Consider the following 25917-nt stretch of genomic DNA (forward strand, 5'->3'; position numbering starts at 1 on the left):
TTCACAGAGGAGAAATTTCCTGAAGTATATCAGTCTGATCCCACCTAGTAATACCCTGAAATACCAGGCAATTCTCCTCGGAACAAGAGAAATGGCAACTGCAGACAATTGTTTCATCCATCTGTGGGCCTCGCCAGTGAGTTGCAGCCATATCCCTCTAAGCACATTGGGCAAGGAGACCACATCTGGTTTCCCCCATCACCCTTAGGGAGACATCCCGAGGGTCTTAATTCAAATGCATACAGAAAATAGAAGCTCTCTACCAGGAACCAGGTTTATAGTGAAGACAAGTGAACATGCATATGGATGCAGTGAGGTAAAGCCCCAAAGGTCTTATGTGTTGGGTCTCTTAGCGATGTGAAGGCAATGTTGCATGTGAAGCTGGTAGTTAATAACTGTGATAATAGTTGCAGCTTTTATTTTTATCAATTGTTTAATTTAATATAAATGGATTGAAATGCTACAACCAAAACCTAGTCAAATAATTAATCCTTTTCATTTTGAGTATGTTGTGTGTCTCTTTTTTTTTACCCTCAGACCTAGTCACCCTAACCTACTGGAGTTTATTAAATTATTTATAATCAGTTCTTTTACCTTTATTTTGTCATTTTCAAATAACTGCTTTTTCTCATTAAAACCACCATCTATACTGAAAATATGAATACTGTTGTATTGTCTGTAGAAAAACTGTGTAAACTGGAAACAACAGTATAAATTAACTACCCAGTGGGGGTACGAAATAGAGACAAAAAAAGTTGCATAAGAAATAGCTGGTTTTACTCATTAATCCCCACAGCTACCATTCAATGCCTAACTATTTGGCATTGTGTGTATATATATATAGAGAGAAAACATGAGCAGGTCTACTCTTTCTGCAGGGTCAGACCATTTAAAAGGGTGTGTCCTTGGGAACAACAGGGAATAGCTTTACGGCTAGATAACAAGTTAGGTGCAAACATTTTTGCACAAGCGATATCGTGTTTCCGTGAGCATTTTTAATTGTGCTGATATAACAAGTTGAGCAAAATTGCTATTTACGCTTAAATTCTTACTGCGATCTCTGAGCTGTGGTTAACTGTTTTCTGAAACAAAAAAGTGTCAACAAACACATAAAGAATACTTTAAAAAGTATGCTCATAATAACACTGTGTAATAAAAATGATTTCCCAAAAATATCGCACAAAAAAGTTATAAGGGTTTAAAGATATGAGAGCTCGGGTGTTAGAAAAAAAAAAGCTGCAAAAGGGCTGTAACATTAAAGTGAATGTAAAGTTTCACAAATTAATTCTCTGTTTTTAAAAATACTATTAAAAACAGGGGCACTTTCATTCATGAAAGTTTACATTTCAACCATTTTTTAAAAATACTTGCCTTTCCTTCCTTGCAAGTGTGGAACACTGTAGCAGTGATTCCCCTGCCCCCAGGTCGTCGATTCTTACTTCAGAAATGACTAATGCAGCTTCCTCCAATCACAGTGTGGCCTCTGGCAATGTTTGCTCTGGGGGGGGGAAGCTGTTATTGGAGGAAGCCGGATTAGTCATTTGTGACGCAAGAAGAGACGACCTGGGGGCGGGGGATTCGCTGCTCCGGTGTTCCAGGCTTGCAAGAAAGAAAAGTATTTTTAAAAAAACGGCTGCTATGTAGACTTTCATGAATGAAAGTGCCCCTGTTTTTATTTTATTTGGTATTGGCATTCACTACCTCCTTTGGTAATGAGTTCCACAATTTTATTGCTCTTACAGTGAAAAAACATTTCCGTTGCAGGAAATTAAATCTCCTTTCCTCCAACCTTAAATTGTAACCTCTTGTCACAAACAATTTACTTGGAATAAACAGAGCTTCTGCCATCTCTGTATATGGGCCTTGAATATATTTATATAAATGTCACCTCTTAAGCGCTTTTTTTCTAAAGAAAACAGACCCAGTTTGGCTAGCCTCTCCTCATAGCTTAAATTCTGCAATATCTTTTTTTGCAATCGGTCCCCAGAACTGCACTCCATACTCAAAGTGAGGTCTTACCAGGGATTTATATAGTGACAGAATTATGCTTTCCTCCCTTGAATCAATGCCTATTTTAATACATGCTAGTATCTTATTAGCCTTTGTAGCTGCTGCCCTGCATTGTGCACCCATCTTTAGCTTGTTATCTATTACTACTCCCAAATCCCTTTCCTCCTCTGTTTGGCTAAGTCTTGTCCCATTTAAATAATATGTTGCCTGCTTATTTTTACTTCCAAAATGTAGAACCTTGGATTTTCACGTATAAAATCTAATTTTCCATTTACCTGCCCATACTTCTAATTTTTGCAGATCCCTTCGTAACAAAAGTTCATCCTGCTCTGACCTAATGACCTTACTTAGTATCCTCTGCAAAAATAGAGATGTCGCTATTTAATCCTTGCTCCAAGTCATTTATAAAAATATTAAAAAGAACAGGGCCCAGTACTGATCCCTGGGAGAATCCACTGATTAACTTTGTCCAATCTGAGTATGATCCATTTACTACTACTCGTTGCTCCCTATCTTTTATTCAGTTATTTATCCATGAGCTAACATTTTCAGCTATTCCCAGTCCCTTAATTTTGTGCATTAATCTCTCATGTAGCACTGTATCAAATGCCTTTGCAAAATCTAAGTATATCACATCAACTGATTCCCCTTTATCTATATTTTTACTTACTTCCTTATAGAATCTAATTAGATTAGTTTGACATCATCTATTTCTCATAAAACCATGCTGATTTGAACTCTTGTTTACACAAATGTGCTCATCAATATAATCCCTAATAATCCATTCAAATATCCCCCCACTATTGATGTCAGACTAACTGGTCTATAGCTTCTATAGCTTCCTGGATCATCCCTGCTTCCCTTTTTGAAGAGTGGCACCACATTAGCTTTACGCCAATCCTGGGGTACCATGCCTGAGGATAATGAGTCTTGAAAAATTAAGAGTAGAGGTTTGTCTATAACAGTGCTAAATTCCCTTAACACCCTTGGGTGTATTCCATCTGGGCCTGGAGTTTTATTTACCTTAATATTATCCATTTTTTCCCCCTGATATCCTCTATACATAAACCAGTTTATGGTATGTACTGGCATGTTCTAGTTTGTTCCAAAGTATGGTCCATTGGTTCCTCTCTTGTGTATACTGAAGAAAAAATCTGGTTTAGTACCTCAGCCTTCTCCCTGTCACTGTTAACCATACTACCCTTCACAAATTGTAATATACCTATATTGTCCTTCTTAGATTTATGTCTATATAAGTGTACATATGTATTTATCTGTGTATGTACAGACATATATACAAATATATAGACATATATATATATATATATGTGCATTGGAGCCCTTTACAGTTAAGTAGATGAAAACTTGTAAAAACATATTTAAGCAATATTTATATTTAATTAAAGGTTTTAACTATGTGTTTACTGTAAATATTTCCCATTCCAATGTTCTATACATAGGGAAATATGTTCTAAGTATTCATAAATAGATATTCCTACATATATCTATACCTATATATATATATATATATATATATATACAATATATAATTATATATATATATATATACAGTATAAATGTATACATATATATTTGTTTAATAAACAATCATATATATGTAGAAATATTTATTTATCAATAAATAGAACATATTTTGTTATGTAAAAAACATTGTAAAATTAATATTACTATAATTTATGTTAGGTTAGCGCTAATCAGAATATGCTATGTTGTTTTCGTGATATTGAGGTGTTAGTTTTTTTTTTTTTTTTACTTTTTCTTCTCCATTGACTTCTATGGGGAATGCGAATTTGCTATATTGTTTAAACAACTTTCGAATTTACATGTATCATCAAATTCACTTTGTTCTCTTGGTATTCTTAGTTGAAAGCTAAACCTAGGTAAGCTCACATCCAAATTTCTAAGCCCTTGAAGGCCGCCTCTTTTCTGAATGCATTTGACAGTTTTTCACAGCTAGAGGGCATTAGTTCATGTGTTCCATTTAGATATACATTGTGCTCATGCCCGAAGAGTTACTTATGAGAGGGCACTGATTGGCTAAAATGCAAGTCTGTCAAAAGAACTGTGGAGACTTAGATACACGGTAATCACAGAGGTAAAAAGTATATTAATATAACTGTGTTGGTTAGGCAAAACTGGACACTGGGTAATAAAGGGATTATCTATCTTTTTAAACGATAAAAATTCTAGAGTAGACTGTCCCCTTAAAGCATCTCACAAATGTTCATGTATTTTTATACAGAGATTTGATATAGTTTTAAACGGTTTATATAGTACAAAAATACAAGCTTTTTAACATAGATTTTTATTTGTAACACTGAGTTTTCAATTTGTGTCCAGATATTTGAATTTCATTTTGAATATGAGTATGTTTATTTTTGAATATGAGTATCTTTTCAATATTGCTGTATATAATTCTTTTGATTTGATTCATTGCATCGTGAAGGAGCTTTTTTAAAAGTTAGCAACATAGGAGCTGATTTGTCATCCTAGAAAGTTTTCTCAAATCTTAATCAATGTCGGTCATTAGTTTACCTTATTGAATCACGCTTAGAGACCTATTTTTTGCCTTGTTAACAAACTTGATGAGACAAGAAGGTTTATTTTCCACTAACAGACCATAGTCATCACAGATTTATTCCATTTTTATTCAGTTAAACTAAAGCCTTTGTGGACCAATTCTTTATTCTGGGAATCCCTGTGTTTACACGTTGGTTTCCTAGGTAACAGCAAGTAATTAGAATGTTATGTTCTCACTTTGTACTGATCTTAATATCCTGTTGGACCAAGGATGAAATTCTTGGAAAACAGAAATTCATGTGTTTTTTTTTTGTTTTGTTTTTTAAACTTCTAAAAGCTTTTCTGCCATTTTTTAAGCAAGTAGAATAATATAAAAAAAAAATTAATGTTACCTTGGTACTTCTAATCAGAAACCACAAAAATTTATTTTCTCCTTGCAAGCAAACAAAATAAATTATTTTCGTATTGTTGAATATTAGCATGTAGCTCATAGCTCAAACTTCAATTTACAGAAAGAAAGGATGTTTTTCTCTGTTCCCATAGGAACACATTAAGAACTCATTTGTGGTCTGCGTGTTTGATGAACGACCAAATGAGATTCAAACAAATCCCTTGAATGTTAATGAAACGCATGCTGTATGCAAATGAAATTTGCTTTCCATCAAGTCATTTTCTTTGTTTAAATATACAAGTAAAAATCTCAAGCATGAAAATGTAGATTAAATCTCTTTTTCTACTAAAAAAATATCTAGCTGCATTTAAGGTTTTGCTTCACAAACACTAAAGTCAGATTCAGATACAGCAAAAACACTTAAAAAAAAAGTTAATTTTTTTTATATGCCCAGTTTCTGAGGCATTATCTCCTACTGAACATGGGCAGGAACATTTACATAGTGTGTATCTCTCTCTCTCTCTCTCTCTCTCTCTCTCTCTCTCTCTCTCTATATATATATATATATATATATATATATATATATATATATATATATGAGTCAGTGATTGGCTGATGACTGTCACATGATACAGGGGACAGGGAAATGGAAGTAAACTTAAAGAGATATGAAAACCAACATTTTTATTTCATGATTCAGATAGAGAAAATGTAATTTTAAGCTTTCCAATTTACTTATATTATCATCAATGTTTCTTCATTCTATTGGTATCTGCTGATGAAACACAGGGAAATAAACTTATGAGCTGGCCCATTTCTGGAGCACTATATGACAGCAGCTTTGCAAGAATGTTATCCATTTGGAAGAGCACTAGATGGTAGCACAATTTCCTGCCATGTTTTGCTCCAGATGCCTATCTAGATATCTTTTCAACAGAGAATAATATGTTAACAAAGCAATTTTGATAATAGAAGTAATTTGGAAACTTTTTAAAATAAATTGTATTCTCTGACTAAATCATAAAATAATATTTTTGGGTTTCGTATCCCTTTCAAAGTTGTCTTGAAAATCAACTACTGCTCATTTTAACCCCTTAATGACCACAGCACTTTTCCATTTTCTGTCCGTTTGGGACCAAGGCTATTTTTACATTTCTGCGGTGTTTGTGTTTAGCTGTAATTTTCCCCTTACTCATTTACTGTACCCACACATATTATATACCGTTTTTCTCGCCATTAAATGGACTTTCAAAATATACCATTATTTTCATCATATCTTATAATTTACTATTAAAAAAATTATAAAATATGAGGAAAAAATGGAAAAAAAACACACTTTTTCTAACTTTGACCCCCAAAATCTGTTATACATCTACAACCACCAAAAAAAACATATGCTAAATAGTTTCTACATTTTGTCCTGAGTTTAGAAATACCCAATGTTTACATGTTCTTTGCTTTTTTTGCAAGTTATAGGGCCATAAATACAAGTAGCACTTTGCTATTTCCAAACCACTTTTTTTCAGAATTAGCGATAGTTATATTGGGACACTGATATCTTTCAGGAATCCCTGAATATCCCTTGACATGTATATATTTTTTTTTAGAAGACATCCCAAAGTATTGATCTAGGCCCATTTTGGTATATTTCATGCCACCATTTCACCACCAAATGCGATCAAATAAAAAAAAATTGTTCACTTTTTCACAATTTTTTTCACAAACTTTAGGTTTCTCACTGAAATTATTTACAAAAAACTTATGCAATTATAGCATACATGGTTGTAAATGCTTCTCTGGGATCCCCTTTGTTCATAAATAGCAGACATATATGGCTTTGGTTTTGCTTTTTACTAATTAGAAGGCTGCTAAATGCGACTGCGCACCACACGTGTATTATGCCCAGCAGTGAAGGGGTTAATTAGGGAGCATGTAGGGAGCTTCTAGGGTTAATTTTAGCTTCAGTGTAGTGTAGTAGACAACCCCAACTATTGATCTAGGCCCATTTTGGTATATTTCATGCCACCATTTCACCGCCAAATGCAATCAAATTAAAAAAAACGCAAAATTTTTCACAATTTTAGGTTTCTCACTAAAATTATTTACAAACAGCATGTGCAATTATGGCACAAATGGTTGTAAATGGTTCTCTGGGATCTCCTTTGTTCAGAAATAACAGACATATATGACTTTGGCGTTGCTTTTTGGTAATTAGAAGGCCGCTAAGTGCTGCTGCGCATCACACGTGTATTATGGCTAGCAATGAAGGGGTTAATTAGGTAGTTTGTAGGGAGCTTGCAGGGTTAATTTTAGCTTTAGTGTAGAGATCAGATTCCCACCTGACACATCAGACCCCCTGATCCCTCCCAAACAGCTCCCTTCCCTCCCCCACCCCACAATTGTCCCCGCCATCTTAAGTACTGGCAGAAAGTCTGCCAGTACTAAAATAAAAGTGTTTTTTTTTAAAAAATAAAATACATTTTTAGCATATTTACATATGCTACTTTGTAGGATCCCCCCTTAGCCCCCAACCTCCCTGATTTTCCCCAAAACAGCTCTCTAACCCCCCCCCCCTCTGCCTTATTGGGGGCCATCTTGGGTACTGGCAGCTGTCTGCCAGTACCCAGTTTGCAAGAAAAATTGATTTTTTTTAATGATTATGTTATTTTTCTGTAGTGTAGCTCCCCCCCCCCCCCCACAGACCAATCCCCCACCCCCTGATTAAAGTATTTATATATATAAAAACTATTTTTTATTAACTTTATAACTTTTAATACAAACTTCCCACCCGCTCCCTCCCCATGCACGCGCCCGCCCCCGCCCTCCCGTGCACGCGCGCGCGCCCGTGCGCGCCTCCGATTACCCCCGCCCACGATCCCGCCCCCCTACACATCATCAAGGCCATCGATGGCCGCCACCCGCCTCCTGAACCGGCTCCCACCAACCAACAAATTTAGCCGGTGATGTCCGGTGCAGAGAGGGCCACAGAGTGGCTCTCTCTGCACCGGATTGCTAAAAAAGGTTATTGCAGGATGCCTCAATATTGAGGCATCACTGCAATAACCGGAAAGCAACTGGAAGCGATCAGGATCGCTTCCAGCTGCTTTCCAGACCAAGGACGTACGCCACACGTCCTCGGTCATTAAGTGTATTTTTTTTGAGGACGTGTGGCGTACGTCCTTGGTCGTTAAGGGGTTAAATTCAGAGTAAATGTTTTACGTTGTCTTGTTATTATGCATTTGTTTATTATGTAGATCCCCTGTAGACCTAAATGTAGACAAATATGGTTCATTGTATAATAGTAGAGACTTCGGGGCATATTTATCATAGTGCGAGCGGACATGATACGATGTAGCGTATCATGTCCACCGCACACCAATAAATGCCGACAGCATACACTGTCGGCATTTATCATTGCACAAGCAGTTCTGGTGAACTGCTTGTGCAATGCTACCCCCTGCAGATTCACGGCCGGAGGTGTCAATCAACCCATTCGTATTCGATCGGGTAGATTTCTGTCCGCTGCCTCAGAGCAGGCGGACAAGTTATGGAGCAGCGGTCTTTAGACCGCTGCTTCATAACTTCTGTTTCCGGCGAGCCTGAAGGCTCGCACGGAAACAGGGGCATCAATGATAATTCAGCCCCTTCAAATTCACTTGGGTTCTAAAATAGCTAATAGCTCAAATAAATGACAATGTAGGACATTAAACTATTTTTTATTATTCATATAAAAAGAAACTATTTAAACATTATTTTTTTCAAGTTGATGCTATAGATGTTGATTTTGAAACTGACACAAAATGTATGCTTGTACACAATTGGTATGTGGGATTTAAGGGGACATTAAACTTATGAATACAATTATAGTAGCATGTTACAACTCCCCATGGTATTGTTTTCCCCCTTCATGTGTAGCTCTCTTTAAAGCTGTTCTTTTATTTTAACTGATTATGGAAGCCATTTGGTAAAGCTCTACATTTTTGTACTGGGCTTAGAGTCTCTGTATTGTGTGCTCTAAACTGAAGTGCATGATACGGCTTGTCAAGAAGACAACTCTATCACTGATCTGTGAATGTGCACCACTTCTGCTACAGGACACAAGAATACTTTAATTCCAAGATGGCGGAGCACAGTGTAAAAGATGCAGAACGCCACTAACCAGGACTTCAAATAAAAGAATAGCTTTGAAGAGAGCAGCAGAAACAGGAGGAACAGTAATAGAATGTTGAGTAGTAACTATGCTACTGTATTGTCCCAACAAACTTTGAAGATTCAGCTAGCTGGTGATTAGTGGCTACACACATATGACCCTTGTCATTGGCTCACCAGATGTGTTCAGCTAGATCCCAGTAGTACAAGTTTAATGTATTTCTAGAGCATTTGTTTTATTGCAATATTACATTCATATATCAATATTTTAATGCACTTGTATGTTCCTTGAAACTCATTGGCTTATAAGGAAGACTCCCACAGCTCTATTGATATATGATCCTGTGCCTCACAATCACAGGAACATCAATTTAAAGAAGAAAAAAACTAATACATATTGCAATGTTCTATTTTAGATTCAACCATAAAAACTAAAGCAATGTACAACAATGCAAATACTGCTGCCATATAGCGCTTGACCTGTGCATGCTTCTAAGCCCACCTAGATATGCTCTTCAACAAAGTGCACCAGGAGAATTAAATAATTTTGATAACAGAAGTCATTTGGAAAGCTCTTTTTGGAAAGTTTTCTGCTACCACACAAACTCTGCTTGGCCTCCCATAGAGCCAGTGTTCTATCGAAAAAAGCTACCTCGTTGAGATTAGCTACCTCAACGTGTGCATGCTCTTTTACGTAATTGCATTCCACTGATGATTCAAAAGAATCTTTGGAATGCAATTACATAATTTTAAGCACGTGCATAGGCTCGGGTAGCTAATCTAGACAGAGATGAACAAGAGTGTCCAATTAAATCTTAAAGCAGTGATCTCCACGCACGCATGCATACTTTAACCCTTTGAGTGCTAATGACGGGTCTGAAGCATCACAGAGTTTCTCACTCTGGTGCAAATGACGGCTCAGAGCCATCATGAGCACTCTCCCACCTTGAGGGAGATCTGGGGGCCCCTAACTGCTCCTACCCCAGCGATCGTGCCTGTAGAGTGACAGGCATCGCAGGGGATTCACGTGAAGTGCGGTGACATCACGCGCAATGACGTGATGACGTCACCACGCAACTTTATTTATACGTAACAATGTTAAGTATAGGAGGAGGGGGCATGCTGCTTAGAAGCCTGTATCTCAAGCATCTAAGCAGCTACAGACCCCCAAGACCCACTGTTGGAAAGGTAATTGCCTAACCTTTCCAACTGTCTAAAACAAAATTAATTTTTTTTTAAAAACCTTAGAAAACATTAGCACCCAGGTGGGAAAGTGCTTAGCACTCAAAGGGTTAAACTATCGGTAGCTAATTCCGACAGTGTGTTTGTGTTTTGTAATTATTTTACTGAGGACTGTTCAGTGCTCATTTGCGCAAATGGTCTATTGACATTTTAAAGTTTGTTTGCACAGTACATTTGCACATAGTGCAGAAGGTTTTTTTCCACTTATTTTTCTCCTTTGACTTCTATTGCTTGTGCAACAGTCTAATTGCGCTAGAAATAACCTATTTGCACTCGTCAAGTTAGCGCGAGAGCAAAAATTTTTTACTTTCAACTCATAATACCAGCACAACCCGACAAGTTTAGATTACTTCTAGTGCAATTATCGATCTAGCGGAAGTGCAAAATATCACTCCACTTGTAATCTAGCCCATAATAGGACAATCATTAGATTAGATACCCAAGCCTGTGCGCATGCTTATAATTACGTAATTGCAGTCCAAAGATTCTTTTGAATCATCTGTGGAATGCAATTACATAATTTTGAGCATGCGCACATCGAGGTAGCTAATCTTGGCGAGGTAGCTTTTTTCAACAGGAGCACTGTGAGGCTAACCAGAAGAGTGACATAAAATTTACCTCATATTTTACACTGCTTGAGTCAGTCTTGCAATCCCTAAGAGAGAGGTGTCTTGGATGGTATTGTGAGGAATTTCCTCCTTACTATATGTTACTGTATTTTGTGACAGACAAGTCAGACCCATTCTGTGAACCTAACACCTGTCTTATGTATTTTATAATGGTTACCCCTAACAACGTTATGCCAGGGTGCCCAGATCCAGTTCTAATTTTATATAAAAACTCGGTTTTTGATTGGTTGTAGACAGCCATTTGGCCCACAGGTGTTTACTCGAGGTGAGTTAATATTTAAACTAGGCGCATAAACTTATTTTTAACACAATATAAATTGTTAGAAAAATATACCCACTATACCAAACAAAGGTAATATTTTCTTTTTAAATGTTTCCATCATGGAAACTTAAAAAAAAAAAAAAGATGTACCATTTGAAAACAGCATTAGAAGCAATATATCAACTTACAGACAAATGCTTTTCACTTTTTTTGGCTGTAGATGTGTCTAATTTTTTTTTATTTTTAATATGTGATTTTTAGACTGACTTGTTTGAATTTTTAAGGGTTTGTAGACATTGCAAGTTTCAGGTGAAATCATTGCAAAAGCTATATTTTCCCTTAAAGGGATATGAAAGTCAAAATTTAACTTGCATAATTCAGATAGAGCATGTCATTTTAAGACACTTTTAAATTAACTTCTATTTTCACACGTGCTTCGTTCTCGTAGTATCCCTTGTTAAAAAATGAATACGCACATATCATACACTAGTGGGAGCTGCTGCTAATTGGTGCCTTTGTCTCTTGTGATTGGCTAAATAGATATTTTCAGCTTCCTGTCAGTAGTGCAATGGTGTCCCTTCAGCAATAGATAACAAGAGAATTAAGAAAATTTGATAATAGAATTAAAATGGAAAGTTGTTTAAAATTGTATGTTCTATCTGAATCATAAAAGAAAATGTTGGGGTTTACTATCCCTTTAAATCAGAATGGATGAATCTTTTTATAAGAATTTTTTTTTTTAAAAGTTTACTTTTTTTCAGGATGAAGCAAAGCAGAAAAAAAAAATTAAACCCCTCAAAAGATGTAATAATTCACATATTTTAAGTGACGATGATGGAGATGATACAAGAAAGGCAGCACAAGAACAGGTAATGAAATACTCACTATGTCTAGTTAGATAAATATACTGAAATGTGTGTCATCTTGTACATATCAGTTGCATGTTTAAACATTCTAGACAAAAAATATAAAAAAATGTTTTAATATATCTTTTGAATAGGATGATGGAATACATAATGTATCATTTTTTTTTTACTGTAAAATAACTATGAAGTGAAATTCTTTGGTTCTTAAAGGGACATTAAACACTAAATACATGCTAGATAGAATGATGCATTCAAAGAAAAGATTAGTCAGAGAATAACACAAGATGTATTTTATAACGTTGCATTAGCTGTATAAATAGGGCGTTACGTTCAAGCGATATTAGCGCTCTACCTCGTAATATCAGTGCGTTTTTTTTCTAACACCCCAATCCCACCAACCTTAGACCCCCAAAACTGCCTAGTGCAATTGTTTTTAATTTAAAAAGAAAAGCTATTTTTCAATTGTTTTCTCTAAGGCCCTAATGATCAAAACAAGAAGTTGCCTTTTTGGCCTTGTGACGAGTTGGATCTTAATGGTTCCCTTTTTAAAATATTGCCATTGTCACGATGCTTTGATCATAAGGGCCTAAGTATTGGGCTTTGATATACAAAAATAATATAAAGAAGCATGTGTGTGTACAGAAAGTGATAAAGTAAGGAATTCTGATTTTTCTGTAAGTTCAAAACTATTTTGTATACAAAAATGAACCTAAAGAAGCAATTTATCATACATTTTATACTATGCAGCTGGTAAAATAAGTAATTGGAAACACATTTAAGGAAAACAACCTTACTGTCCCTTTAAACACTCTTGGCGTAAATTTACCATTTGGCCCTTCTGAGGACTCCAGTTCTGGTTTGTTGAGAAAAATTTGGCACATATTGTGATATTGCACAAAAATATGAAAATTAGAAATAAGGGTAAATTAAAGGGACATGGGAGTGATATATTCAATTAAACTTAGTATAATCCAACAGCTATTTCCATGAAAAGCATCAATTAAAAAATATGTACTGTATGTGTCAAGCCCACTCTTTTTTTCCTTTCAAAAGAAATCTAGGGGGCCGATTTAACATTGTGCGGGCGGACATGATCTGCTGTAGCGGATCATGTCCGCCGCACATTGATTAATGCAGACAGCATACGCTGTCAGCATTTATCATTGCACAAGCATTTCTTGTGAAATGCTTGTGCAATGCCGCCCCCTGCACATTCGCAGCCAATCGGCCGTTAGCAGGGGGTGTCAATCATCCGGATTATATCTGATCAGGATGATTGCTGTCTGTCGCCTTAGAGGTGGCAGACAGATTAAGGAGCAGCAGTCTTATGACCGCTGCTTCTCAACTTATGTTTCCGGCGAGCCTGAAGGCTCGCATTGAAACTGCTGCATTCGCAGCAAAATAAATCGGCCCCTAGGACTGTACTAAGTGCTCATTTGTGTCTCTCCCCATGACATAAATGTATTTAATGCACTATAAAATTGCTTTTAGTGTTAATTATATTGCATTTGAAGTCCTACAGTAAAAATTTAAATTATAAATATATATTAATATAAGGATAGAAAAATAGCCACATTTTAACTCATCAACTGTAATTTCTTGCTCGCCTCACTATTAGTGCATTTTAACTTAAACTTACACCGGGTGGCATAGTAAAATCAGCTGGGTATCCCCGGTGGAGTGCACTGCATAAATAGTAGCTCAAGTTCACATTTAAAGGGGTAGAAAAGTTAAAATTAAACTTTCATGATTCAGATAGAGCATGTCATTTTAAGACACTTTTAATTTCACTATTATCAAATGTGCTTTGTTCTCTTTGTATCTCTTGTTGAAAGAGAATATGCATATATCCTACTCTAGCGGGAGCTAGTTGCTGATTGGTGCCTGCAAGTCTCTTGTGATTGGCTTTCTAGCGGCTAGATTTGGAGTTTGGCGGTAAAAGGGCTGTTAACGCTCCGCGGGTTTTTTTCTGGCCGCACCATAAATTTAACTCTGGTATCGAGAGTTCAAACAAATGCTGCGTTAGGCTCCAAAAAAGGAGCGTAGAGCATATTTACCGCAAATGCAACTCTCGATACCAGAGTTGCTTACGGACGCGGCCGGCCTAAAAAACGTGCTCGTGCACGATTCTCCCATAGGAAACAATGGGGCTGTTTGAGCTGAAAAAAAACCTAACACCTGCAAAAAAGCAGCGTTCAGCTCCTAACGCAGCCCCATTGTTTCCTATGGGGAAACACTTCCTACGTCTGCACCTAACACTCTAACATGTACCCCGAGTCTAAACACCCCTAACCTTACACTTATTAACCCCTAATCTGCCGCCCCCGCTATCGCTGACCCCTGCATTACACTTTTAACCCCTAATCTGCCACTCCGTAAACCGCCGCCACCTACGTTATCCCTATGTACCCCTAATCTGCTGCCCTAACATCGCCGACCCCTATGTTATATTTATTAACCCCTAATCTGCCCCCCACAACGTCGCCGACACCTACCTACACTTATTAACCCCTAATCTGCCGAGCGGACCTGAGCGCTTCTATAATAAATGTATTAACCCCTAATCCGCCTCACTAACCCTATCATAAATAGTATTAACCCCTAATCTGCCCTCCCTAACATCGCCGACACCTACCTTCAATTATTAACCCCTAATCTGCCGACCGGAGCTCACCGCTATTCTAATAAATGTATTAACCCCTAAAGCTAAGTCTAACCCTAACACTAACACCCCCCTAAGTTAAATATAATTTTTATCTAACGAAATAAATTAACTCTTATTAAATAAATGATTCCTATTTAAAGCTAAATACTTACCTGTAAAATAAATCCTAATATAGCTACAATATAAATTACATTTATATTATAGCTATTTTAGGATTAATATTTATTTTACAGGCAACTTTGTAATTATTTTAACCAGGTACAATAGCTATTAAATAGTTAAGAACTATTTAATAGTTACCTAGTTAAAATAATTACAAATTTACCTGTAAAATAAATCCTAACCTAAGATATAATTAAACCTAACACTACCCTATCAATAAAATAATTAAATAAACTACCTACAATTACCTACAATTAACCTAACACTACACTATCAATAAATTAATTAAACACAATTGCTACAAATAAATACAATTAAATAAACTATCTAAAGTACAAAAAATAAAAAAGAACTAAGTTACAGAAAATAAAAAAATATTTACAAACATAAGAAAAATATTACAACAATTTTAAACTAATTACACCTACTCTAAGCCCCCTAATAAAATAACAAAGACCCCCAAAATAAAAAATTCCCTACCCTATTCTAAAATACAAAAATTACAAGCTCTTTTACCTTACCAGCCCTGAACAGGGCCCTTTGCGGGGCATGCCCCAAGAATTTCAGCTCTTTTGCCTGTAAAAAAAAACATACAATACCCCCCCCCCAACATTACAACCCACCACCCACATACCCCTAATCTAACCCAAACCCCCTTAAATAAACCTAACACTAATCCCCTGAAGATCTTCCTACCTTGTCTTCACCATCCAGGTATCACCGATCCGTCCTGGCTCCAAGATCTTCATCCAACCCAAGCGGGGGTTGGCGATCCATAATCCGGTGCTCCAAAGTCTTCCTCCTATCCGGCAAGAAGAGGACATCCGGACCGGCAAACATCTTCTCCAAGCGGCATCTTCTATGTTCTTCCATCCGATGACGACCGGCTCCATCTTGAAGACCTCCAGCGCGGATCCATCCTCTTCTTCCGACGACTAGACGACGAATGACGGTTCCTTTAAGGGACGTCATCCAAGATGGCGTCCCTCGAATTCCGATTGGCTGATAGGATTCTATCAGCCAATCGGAATTAAGGTAGGAATATTCTGATTGGCTGATGGAATCAGCCAATCAGAATCAAGTTCAATCCGATTGGCTGATCCAATCAGCCAATCAGATTGAGCTCGCATTCTATTGGCTTATCGGAACAGCCAATAGAATGCGAGCTCAATCTGATTGGCTGATTGGATCAGCCAATCGGATTGAACTTGATTCTGATTGGCTGATTCCATCAGCCAATCAGAAAATTCCTACCTTAATTCCGATTGGCTGATAGAATCCTATCAGCCAATCGGAATTCGAGGGACGCCATCTTGGATGACGTCCCTTAAAGGAACCGTCATTCGTCGTCTAGTCGTCGGAAGAAGAGGATGGATCCGCGCTGGAGGTCTTCAAGATGGAGCCGGTCGTCATCGGATGGAAGAACATAGAAGATGCCGCTTGGAGAAGATGTTTGCCGGTCCGGATGTCCTCTTCTTGCCGGATAGGAGGAAGACTTTGGAGCACCGGATTATGGATCGCCAACCCCCGCTTGGGTTGGATGAAGATCTTGGAGCCAGGACGGATCGGTGATACCTGGATGGTGAAGACAAGGTAGGAAGATCTTCAGGGGATTAGTGTTAGGTTTATTTAAGGGGGTTTGGGTTAGATTAGGGGTATGTGGGTGGTGGGTTGTAATGTTGAGGGGGAATAATTGTATGTTTCTTTTTAACAGGCAAAAGAGCTGAAATTCTTGGGGCATGCCCCGCAAAGGGCCCTGTTCAGGGCTGGTAAGGTAAAAGAGCTTGTAATTTTTGTATTTTAGAATAGGGTAGGGAATTTTTTATTTTGGGGGTCTTTGTTATTTTATTAGGGGGCTTAGAGTAGGTGTAATTAGTTTAAAATTGTTGTAATATTTTTCTTATGTTTGTAAATATTTTTTTATTTTCTGTAACTTAGTTCTTTTTTATTTTTTGTACTTTAGATAGTTTATTTAATTGTATTTATTTGTAGCAATTGTGTTTAATTAATTTATTGATAGTGTAGTGTTAGGTTAATTGTAGGTAATTGTAGGTAGTTTATTTAATTATTTTATTGATAGGGTAGTGTTAGGTTTAATTATATCTTAGGTTAGGATTTATTTTACAGGTAAATTTGTAATTATTTTAACTAGGTAACTATTAAATAGTTCTTAACTATTTAATAGCTATTGTACCTGGTTAAAATAATTACAAAGTTGCCTGTAAAATAAATATTAATCCTAAAATAGCTATAATATAAATGTAATTTATATTGTAGCTATATTAGGATTTATTTTACAGGTAAGTATTTAGCTTTAAATAGGAATCATTTATTTAATAAGAGTTAATTTATTTCGTTAGATAAAAATTATATTTAACTTAGGGGGGTGTTAGTGTTAGGGTTAGACTTAGCTTTAGGGGTTAATACATTTATTAGAATAGCGGTGAGCTCCGGTCGGCAGATTAGGGGTTAATAATTGAAGGTAGGTGTCGGCGATGTTAGGGAGGGCAGATTAGGGGTTAATACTATTTATGATAGGGTTAGTGAGGCGGATTAGGGGTTAATAACTTTATTATAGTAGCGCTCAGGTCCGCTCGGCAGATTAGGGGTTAATAAGTGTAGGTAGGTGTCGGCGACGTTGTGGGGGGCAGATTAGGGGTTAATAAATATAACATAGGGGTCGGCGATGTTAGGGGCAGCAGATTAGGGGTACATAGGGATAACGTAGGTGGCGGCGATTTGCGGTCGGAAGATTAGGGGTTAATTATTTTAAGTAGCTTGCGGCGACGTTGTGGGGGGCAAGTTAGGGGTTAATAAATATAATATAGGGGTCGGCGGGGTTAGGGGCAGCAGATTAGGGGTACATAAGTATAACGTAGGTGGCGGTCGGCAGATTAGGGGTTAAAAATTTTAATCGAGTGGCGGCGATGTGGGGGGACCTCGGTTTAGGGGTACATAGGTAGTTTATGGGTGTTAGTGTACTTTAGGGTACAGTAGTTAAGAGCTTTATAAACCGGCGTTAGCCAGAAAGCTCTTAACTCCTGCTTTTTTCAGGCGGCTGGAATCTTGTCGTTAGAGCTCTAACGCTCACTGCAGAAACGACTCTAAATACCGGCGTTAGAAAGATCCCATTGAAAAGATAGGCTACGCAAATGGCGTAGGGGGATCTGCGGTATGGAAAAGTCGCGGCTGAAAAGTGAGCGTTAGACCCTTTAATCACTGACTCCAAATACCAGCGGGCGGCCAAAACCAGCGTTAGGAGCCTCTAACGCTGGTTTTGACGGCTACCGCCGAACTCTAAATCTAGGCCTAGATATGTTCAGCAAGTTACCAGTAGTGCAATGCTGTTCAGCAATGGATAACAAGATAATGAAACAAATTTGATAATAGAAGTAAATTGGAAAATTGTTTAAAATTGTATGTTCTATCCAAATGATGAAATAAAATGTTGTAGTTTCCTGTCCCTTTAAGTTAAAGCATGTTATATTGTATTAATTTCAGGTATACACAGAAATAGATATATACTTTTTGCAGCAATAAAGGGTTCACTGGATATAGTCTCTAGATTCTCATTATATATTTTCTATTATACTTCTTATTTTTTTCACACTGTTACTGTACATAAATGGGTATTTTATAGATATGAATATTTAAAATGTGAACACGGTTGAGAAAGAAGATTGTAAATATTCTGAAATCTAAAAATAGATTTTAAACCTCAAAATGGCTTAATAGGTTGTTGTGGTGCTCCCCCTAGTGTTTAAAAAAAAGAGGGACAGTACACTCTAAAATTACTATCCTGCATATGACTGTGGTTTTAAAATAGTTTTTGTATAAAAAAAAGATTTACTAAAAAGCTATTTATTTTTATTTTGACATAAATAGTGCACCTCTGTGTACAACAAATCCTTAAAACTTGCCGAAAGTTATTCAAAGTAAATAAAGTAAAGTTCCTTAGATGTTAATGTCACTTCTGACACCATGGTCTCATAAAGATTAAATGGACATACTTTTTATTTTGTAATTGATTAGAGCATGTCATTTTTCCATTAATTACCTTACATAACTATGTGTTTAACCTCTACAAAAGGGTTGCATCTCCCGAGCAGGACACAGCTAGTGATTGATGGGTTGTATAACTGATGCTTCTGGTCTGTGAAAATCCTTCTTGAAACCTCCTTGAAAAGCCTGTGATATTCTGTTAGGGTTTTTTTTTTGTGTTTTTCACAAATTTTCATTTTCTATAATTTACATTCAAGGGACGTGACACCCACATTTTTCTTTTATGATTTAGAAAGAGAATGCAATTTTAAACATCTTTCTAATTTACTTCTATTATCTAATTTGTTTTATTCTCTTGATATTCTTTGCTGAAAAGCATATCTAGATATGCTCAGTAGCTGCTGATTGGTTGCTGCACATAGAAGCCTTGTGTGATTGGCTCACCATGTGAATTGCTTTTTCTTCAACTAAGGATATCTAAAAAATGAAGCTAAATAAATAATGGAAGTAAATTGTAATGTTTTTTTAAATTTCTATTCTCTATCTGAATCATGAAAGAAAGATTTTGGGTTTAGTGGCCCTTTCATTTTAACAATTACAAATGTAACTAAAGTCTCTTCTACAGGACAGTAATGGCTTTGAAAATTAAGCAAAACAAAATTACCTAAGTTGTTATGTGATGTGTTTGCATAGAGATTCACATTGAGCACATTGTAATGAGGGTCTGACTTTATGAGTTTATGTCCGTTTGACAGCAAACCATTTATAACTCACTAATTCAAAGAATACCTTGGTCATGTCCAATATAGTTACTATAGTTGTTATTATATAGTTATTTAGTAATAATAATATATTTAGTTATTATTATTATTACAGGTAGAAAACCCTTTATCCAAACAGCATGGAACCAGAAAATGTTTGGATTTCAGAATAGTTTGGATTTATTTATTTATTTATTTAATATGCAATATTTGTATATTTGAATCTGTAAAATGGGACAGTTTGGAGAAGTGTAAACAACAATATCTTATGTCATTTAGGTAATTTTTACATGTCATAATACAGCTTATACATGCAACTAAAGGCAGTTTAATTTTTAATACTTTTGTATACATAGTACCCATACCTCCCAACATTTCAAAATCTAAAAGAGGGGCATCCCCCCCCTACTGAGCAAAAGTGTGATATGTGGTGGGCAGGAGCAGGGATGGGGTCTGAGAAGTGGACTTAACAAGTGGCAGAACATAACACACATTAAGTTTTTTTTTTTTTTAAAGTATAAGCACTCTGATAACTGACTCTTGTTACTAGGGGGATGCTTTCTGGTTGCCTAGGTAACAACACCAAGCCTCCTTCCCCAGTCTGCAACCGGTAATGTGTGCAGACTTTTCTTGAAGCAAAAGTTTTAACTGACAGCGGAAGGAATATTCCTAACAAATTAAAGCTGCTACTTTTTTTTTTTGTACAGTGTTTTTCTTATGTTTGTACATGATACTCCCATGGTTTAGCAGGTATTAAGTGCTCTGTGTAAAAAACAAGGCATTTTGGGAAGTATATAAATACCACAAAAACTTAAGCCCTGTATACAACTTTCAAATAATTTACTTATGCTGCCAAACAGTTCAGAGACCACTATAGATCACTCTGCAAAAAATTAAACTATTCAGCTGAGCAGACAGCAGACACATTGCCCTGGCTGCTGCTCCGGCAGAACTTACCGGTGGCAAGATTAGTTCTGACCGCCATCCTCAGAGACTCACAGCACACTGCCACACTCCACTAGTAAGTAGACACAGTGAGGCTCCTGAGGTGACTAACAGAACATCCAAGTTAGTCCTCGAGGCAACACTGCGGCATGGTCGCTGCCTTCTCATTCCTGAGCTCAAAGATGAGTCAACATGGCAGTTGTAGTCACATGCACCACAAAACAACTGACTGTGTATTGGTAGAGTGTGGTCACGTGATGAACATGCATGGGCCCAATAGAATAAAAAAAAAATGCATGGGGCAGTGCGGAGCAGATGTCAATCATCCTGGGACAGCGGGTCAGACCCCTAAAATCAGGACTGTCCCATGAAAATCGGGACAGTTGGGGGGTATGTAGTACCCTCAGAAAGATAGTACAGTACTGTAACCAGAAAGGTAATATTTATTGTTAAATAAATATAGACTATTGTAATTTAAAGGCAGGGGGGGGGGAAGTAATTTTTGATAAAAAAAATGTTTTTAAAAAAAGTCTGAAATTCAGAATGTTTAAGTTTTTGGAATTCAGACAATTGTCACTTTTGTGATTTGGTAAAAGGAGCTACATTACAAGCAATTTCCGTATTTCACTGTGGTTTATTCACTGCCGGTGCAGCTTGGATATGCCTGGTTGTTAATGGATATATGTAGTAAATATAGTAGTTCTCTGTGTCACTCGGCAAGGAAGGCCCTAAAAGACTGGTATATTCGCTCAGTTGGCAAACCTCTGGTACAGGGACATTGAATTTGCAACCCAGGATTGTTCATGCATTCGTTTATAATAAGCCACAACTAATGAGACTTTCATAATTCAGATAAGGCATACAATTTGAAACAACATTAAAAAAAATAAAAAATTATTAGATTTTTTTTTTATTAGTTATTAAAATAATAATACATACATAATGAAAAAAATTCCAGACAGCAGAAATGGATACATAAAAAATATAAATGCAGCATTAAATAAAATAACATCATCTATCTGATCGTTTGTTTCTAATCATATTATTTGGCAGTATCTACATGTAAATATATATAGCAACTGTAGTAATACGCATTGCCGTATGGCTAGTTGCTATACCCGTCCCTCCCATAGAAATTCACCTCTTGTTCTAGCTTCCCTTATATATTCAGAGTTTCTAAAAGGGTAAATGACTAATCTTTTCTCATTTTTGGAAAAATCGTTTGACATTCAACACAGAACTAATTTAACTAATTGCTGTTTAATATGTAGGTATAGCTTATTTATAAATTATTTAAATTTTGGGAAGTACTTGGCTTTCCACCTCCCAAGTAGCATGTTCCTGACCAACAAGATAACAGCATTAATTAGTTTATAATTAGACTCTCAACTATCGACAAGAAAAATTACCTTAAAGGACCAGTAAACACAGAAGATTTGCATAATCGACAAATGCAAAATAACAAGACAATGCAATAGCACTTCAAATGAGTAGAAGATTTTTTTTCCGGACAATTTTAAAAGTTATGTCTATTTCCACTCCCCCTGTACCATGTGACTGCCATCAGCCAATCACAAATGCATATACGTTTATTCTGTGAATTCTTGCACATGCTCAGTAGGAGTTGGTGACTCAAAAAGTTTAAATATAACAAGACCGTGCAGATTTTGTTAAAATTGCATGCTCTATCTGAATAAAGAAAGTTTAATTTTGACTTGAGTGTCCCTTTAAATAAATTCAAGTTGATTTTATGAATTATTTTGGAGAGCCAGAATTAATTTTAGACCAAAAGTATTTAATCCTTGGATAATGCCAAAAGTAATGGTATCTGAGATATTTTCTATTCCAATTAGAGATAATGGGGTCAATTTATCAAGCTCTGTACGGTCTAAAGACTGATGCTCCATAACCTGTCCACCTGCTCTGAGTCGGCGGAAAGAAATCAAGCCGATCGAATACAATCGGGTTTATTGCTAGCGGCCGATTGGCCGAGAATCTGCAGGGGGCCGCATTGTACCAGCAGTTCACAGGAACTGCTGCTGCAATGATAAATGCCGACAACATATGCTGTCGGCATTTATCGATTTGTTCCGGACATGATACGCTACTTCGTATCATGTCCACTCGCACATTGATAAATATGCCCCTAAAGGAAAAAAAAATACAGTTGTGGAATTGTTGAAGAATGTAAAAGGATAAGAGAGTTTTTTTCTCTTTAACATTTTGCCAATAAATGGAGAGAAACAAAGATTATTTTCTTCTTTCTCCTCTCACTTTTTAACAATTTGTTAATTAGAGAGAGGCAATTAAGAATGGAATAAACAGAGAGATAAATAAAAAAAACACTTTTTTCACTTTACCACTTCTTGTTAGGTTTCGCGAATCTGCAGGGGGCGGCAGTGCACCAGCAGTTCACAAGAACTGCTGGTGCAATGATAAATGCCGACAGCGTATGCGGTCGGCATTTATCGATGTGCAGCGTACATGATACGCTACATCATATCATGTCCGCTCGTACATTAATAAAGTGACCCCAATATAAGGAGTTAGATATACTCTGTGCATTATATTTAAGTGAAATTCCTTCCAAGGTAATGATGGTGTAGATTTCGTTTCTCTCTTTATACTTATAATTTGTTGATCTACTCTTGTTCATTTTGCCATTTAAACCCTATGGGCTAGATTACACGTGGAGCACAAACGATTTTGCAAGGGTTTTCGCGATCGTTTGCTCTCCTTTTTATTTGCGCTGATATTACAAGTTGAGCGATTTACGCTGGAATCATTGCCGCGATTTCTGTGGTTAACTGTTTTGTAAAACTAAAAAGTTGCATAAAACGCTAAAATACATTACAAAGTACAGTTACATTCATAATAACACCATCTAATAAAAATTATTACAAAAAAGTTATAAGGGCTCAAAGATATGAGTGAAAAGAACAAAAAAGGGCAGTGCTAGAGGTAACAGAATGAGAGCTCTAATGTAAGAATAAGGGTGTAAAAATTCTAATATAGACAGTAAACTCTAAATAGTGTGGGTTATAACAAAATTAGTGTAAACAATAGAGAAAACGCTTCTAATAGTGCAGACGTAAATGTTATTAAATTGTTTAATTGTTTAAAATAAGTGTAAACTTCTTGTAAATAGAAACATAAAATGTCTATATATAAACAGATATAACGGATGCTGGCATCAAATTAATACAAAAGTAAAGTTACAGTTAAAAGACAAACTAAAACACAAGTAAGCTTCTTAGATTAGCATAATAGTAGACAACATAGAACATATGAGAAAGGTAAAATACAGAACCGATACAAACTTTGCTCGGTAATCACAGGAGTGTAGATTAACTCCAATTATTGTTCATAGAAAATAAGCAGTCTATATATGTATGTATACATATATATTTATGTATTTATATGTGTATATTTGTATTTACAGACATATATGCACATATAAACACATAAATACATGTATATGTACATGTATATATATATATATTATATTTATATATATATATATATATATATATATATGTGTGTGTGTGTGTGTGTGTGTGTGTGATTTGGAGCCCTTTGCATTTAGGTAGAACAAATCAAGAAATCATGTTAAAGCATATTTATGAGTGGAAACAAAAGAGAGACAGGGGCGCACACTTCTCTAAGCGTAGTATATTAATAAAACCAGATAATTTATTGCACATAGACAAATGAACACTCACACTTCATTACCTCAACACATGAGGTATAGATAAAACACACAAAGCAAGGCACGGTATAATAGCTCACGGGTCCGTTGTTTAGTCCCCAAGATGTATTCAACGAGGATAGTCTGTTGGTCCTCGCTAAGGAGAAACCCGGCCAAGATGTTGTTCAGAGAGTGTCCTCTACCCCGTGCAGTAAACAAATGTTCCAAAAGCAAAAACGTCACACAATTAACTCACAGCTGATCTGTAAGCTCCAGCCAGATAGTGGATCAGCTGTGGTAGTGGTGACGCATAGACGGTGGGCGTGGCCTAATGCGTTTCGTAGGAGGCTTCCTACTTCATCAGAGGCATGCCCACTGGATATCGTAACCTTCTTAAAAACTGTTTGGGGAGCCCTTACGTGATGATACTCCTCCCATCACAGCCTTAGAACATAATCAGTCTCTGTTGCAGCAGAATTAAGGTCAATCCCTCTGCAAGTCCTTATGATATGATCGCTATTCACTTAATATGGGTGATACAGATATAAGTAAAAACATCAGTACCTATCCTAATATGATTTATATGGACAGATGTGATACCTATTTATTAAAAGATAAATACTTTTTTATTGATTAAATATTATAAAACCATTATAATAAATTATCACACTAAAAACTCAAAAAATCAATTTATAAAAATGGGAAAAATGAGGACTCAATTACCCAAATAGATATAACCCCTAATATATAAACAACAATGATAAAAAAGGGGATCAATAAATGGTCTCCAAAAAATGTATATTAATTCATTCCATATAATCAGAAACCTATAAATACATAAGTAAAGAATAAAAAAGGAGCAAAAAATTTGGAGCTTTAAAAAATAGAGCATAAAAAAATTATTATTATATACAGTATATATCTTAAAAGGGAATTCATTTCTAGAACATCCTGTGCAAGCAACCAGAAGGGAATAGTGTGAACTAATGTGACAACATATGTAAGCCTATACTGCTGGTCCTATTACAAGTAGTAAAGTCATATTCCAAATGTTTCCCTAAAGGGTGATTTCATATATATATATGTGTGTGTGTGTGTATGTATCAATACAGAATCAATTGTCTATCAAGAAGGCTGCTAAGTCTATTTCCCTGTTCATCCCCATGGGTTCTAGACTACCGTAATCAGTATGTTTCTCTACATCTCAATGCTAATAATCTATTACCCCCTCTGATATCCATCTTTACTGACTCTATTGCTTTAACCTTCAGGCTACTTATTTCAGTATTTCAGTAAAATGGGCAGATACTCCATGTATGAGAACTCCTTTCTCTATATTTACCAAATGTTCCCTAAAACGAGTCTTGAGGCTCCGTTTAGTTCTCCCAATATAATCCTTGTCACATGAACATGACAGGTGATATACTACATGGGTGGTTTTGCAATTCATAGAACTTTTAATATCATAGACTCTCTTATCCCTCAAAGAAACAAAATTTGAATTTTCTCTATCTATATGTATGCAGCTCAAGCATCCCTTCCTACCGCATTTATAGAAAGCTTTGGTTCTCTTTTGTTACCAGTTCACTTGCTTATTGTTATCC

At 36.2% G+C, this 25917-nt stretch overlaps 1 protein-coding gene across 1 annotated transcript in view; it reads left to right on the forward strand.

Moving 5' to 3' along the window:
• Positions 1-25917, forward strand: part of LOC128656900 (uncharacterized) — a 351437-nt gene that overhangs the window by 57323 nt on the left and 268197 nt on the right. The window contains exon 3 of the mRNA XM_053711069.1: positions 11986-12093. Within this exon, the coding sequence (XP_053567044.1) occupies positions 11986-12093 (108 nt within the window). The remainder of the gene's footprint in view (positions 1-11985; positions 12094-25917) is intronic.

This window comes from Bombina bombina, chromosome 4 (assembly GCF_027579735.1).
Source record: "Bombina bombina isolate aBomBom1 chromosome 4, aBomBom1.pri, whole genome shotgun sequence".
Taxonomy (NCBI): Eukaryota; Metazoa; Chordata; class Amphibia; order Anura; family Bombinatoridae; genus Bombina; species Bombina bombina.